Here is a 2,054-nt window from a genome sequence, read left to right on the forward strand (position 1 = left end):
GTCTGGCTCACAGACACACACCCCAATGAAAGAATAGACCATTCCAAGCTTTTACTTGTTAAACAACTCTACTTATTCAGTTATGTACAGGCTGCCCAGTGTCAGCTAACAATACGAAAAATTAAATTGTGGCAGATTGCTACAAGTTCTTCAAATACCTATAGAATGATAGGTTTCTTTTTTGTGGGTGTAAAACAGGTAAATACACCAGTTTGACCTTATATTTTATCTGTTACTTTCTTTACCCTAACTCTATACAAAGTTGGTCAGTTTGACTGACCTTGTAAACCTCCCTCCCCTATAAAAATATCAAAATAAATCTAAATTACCCTTTTTTTCTTTGTAGAATGACTTCAAATTGTAACATGGAACTACATTTGTTTATCCTAAGTAGCTTTAACCTGGTACTATATACATTTATTTATAGTTAAATCTTATTCTTTTATTGCCCTTTGAACCATGTTTAATGATCCCATTATAAATTGTAAATCGCTCAGGGAATGTGCAGCTCATGCTACGCTAATTGAATTACATTACCCATAAGCTACTTGGAGCTACTTGTGTGCATGTCTCGTGAAACATTATTATATTATTATTTATTTTACCTGATCTTATCTTAACTAACCTAAAAAGATCCCTATTTTTACATTTTAGTTACTTTTATAAAAATAAATAAAGAATAAACAAGAAATAAAGTACTTACCCACTCTTCTTTTTTTCTTGCTGTTGATTGTCTAACCCTACTTTTTTTTTATACTAATGGTAGTAATGCACTAAATAATTTTTATTTAATCAAATAATGCACCAAATAACATAGAATAATAAGATGCAAAAAGTATACAATTTCCTCTAACAATCACAATTCTTCTAGCTTTCTAACTTTGCGACAAGAGCTGTTACAAATTCATCCAAGCTAGTCATTAACTTCCCCATGGGAACAGAGCTTGCACTCTGAATGAAATTGACAAATATCTGTTCATACCACACGAGGGGTTTGATTTTCTATTTGACAGCTCTGTAACAAAACAAAATTGAAGGCTATTGGAAATTATGATTTGTCTGAACAATGACAATTTTATAGTGAGTATACATTGAATTTCGTACTTTTTGGAGGGGTGGTGGATAAAATAGAGAAGATGCCTAGAGAAATTGTGTCATGCGTGTCACACTAGGGAACATTCAGGATTTTTTTTAAATATTGCCTTGTAGAATTAAAAACTTAAAACTTATATACTATTAAAATATGGATTATTTGCTAAGATTTTATGCTATACTAAGTGGTATAACATAAAAGTAGTTTAATATAATTTTGAATGTAAGACACTAAAATTTTGTGTCAAGCTCAGTAAAGGGTACCCGTGGTGATAGGGTTAAGACATGGTTGACTATTTGTGCTGTGTCTACCACAGAGATCAGATCCCAAGTTCATAATTTTACATCTAGGGTAAAATTTAATTTTCACTTCAAAACATTCCTTACAGTAGGAAACTTCTGAATGTATAATACCTTTATTTGATATCAACCACATGTTGGCTCTTTCAAAAAATTTCTGAAAGCAAAATAAAAAACAATTTACCTAGATCAATGAGAATAGCATGTTGTTGGGAAGTCAGTTGACTTAGAAGTTCACTGTAAGACTGACTAAGATCAACAGTTTCAGGCACAGAGGCTGGCGTGAAAGTGTGGAGCTGCTGCTGCTCAGCAAGGAACTGCCACACTTCTCCACGTCTGTGACGAGGTACTCCTGAGATAATACAAAATAAATTACACAGTACTCGACAAAACCATACACAGAATTAAGTTATTTTCAGAAACATACTGTTTTTAGTTTTAAAAGACAAGAACATTCAGGTTTTAAAAAATATATACTCCTCTTGTTATAAGGAAGAAAATAATTTCAAGAAAGGTTATCCAAATCCCAGCTCTCTTAAATATGAATTTAAAAGAAATAAAGTCATAGATAGGCAGTGACAAAATTAAGTACTTAATTAAGTAATATTCATGATAAAAATCACATCAGACTGCAGATTTTTCTTCCACATTTAACTTACTTT

The 2,054-nt window shown here is 31.7% G+C and overlaps 1 protein-coding gene across 2 annotated transcripts in view; it reads right to left on the bottom strand.

Moving 5' to 3' along the window:
* LOC106471417 (TBC1 domain family member 4-like) overlaps positions 1 to 2,054 on the bottom strand; it is an 81,953-nt gene that overhangs the window by 17,051 nt on the left and 62,848 nt on the right. For both annotated transcript variants that reach the window (XM_022400011.1, XM_013932016.2), the window contains exon 16: positions 1,577 to 1,744. In XM_022400011.1, the coding sequence (XP_022255719.1) occupies positions 1,577 to 1,744 (168 nt within the window). The remainder of the gene's footprint in view (positions 1 to 1,576; positions 1,745 to 2,054) is intronic.

Source organism: Limulus polyphemus, unplaced genomic scaffold (genome assembly GCF_000517525.1).
Source record: "Limulus polyphemus unplaced genomic scaffold, Limulus_polyphemus-2.1.2 Scaffold4607, whole genome shotgun sequence".
In the NCBI taxonomy this organism is placed as follows: Eukaryota; Metazoa; Arthropoda; class Merostomata; order Xiphosura; family Limulidae; genus Limulus; species Limulus polyphemus.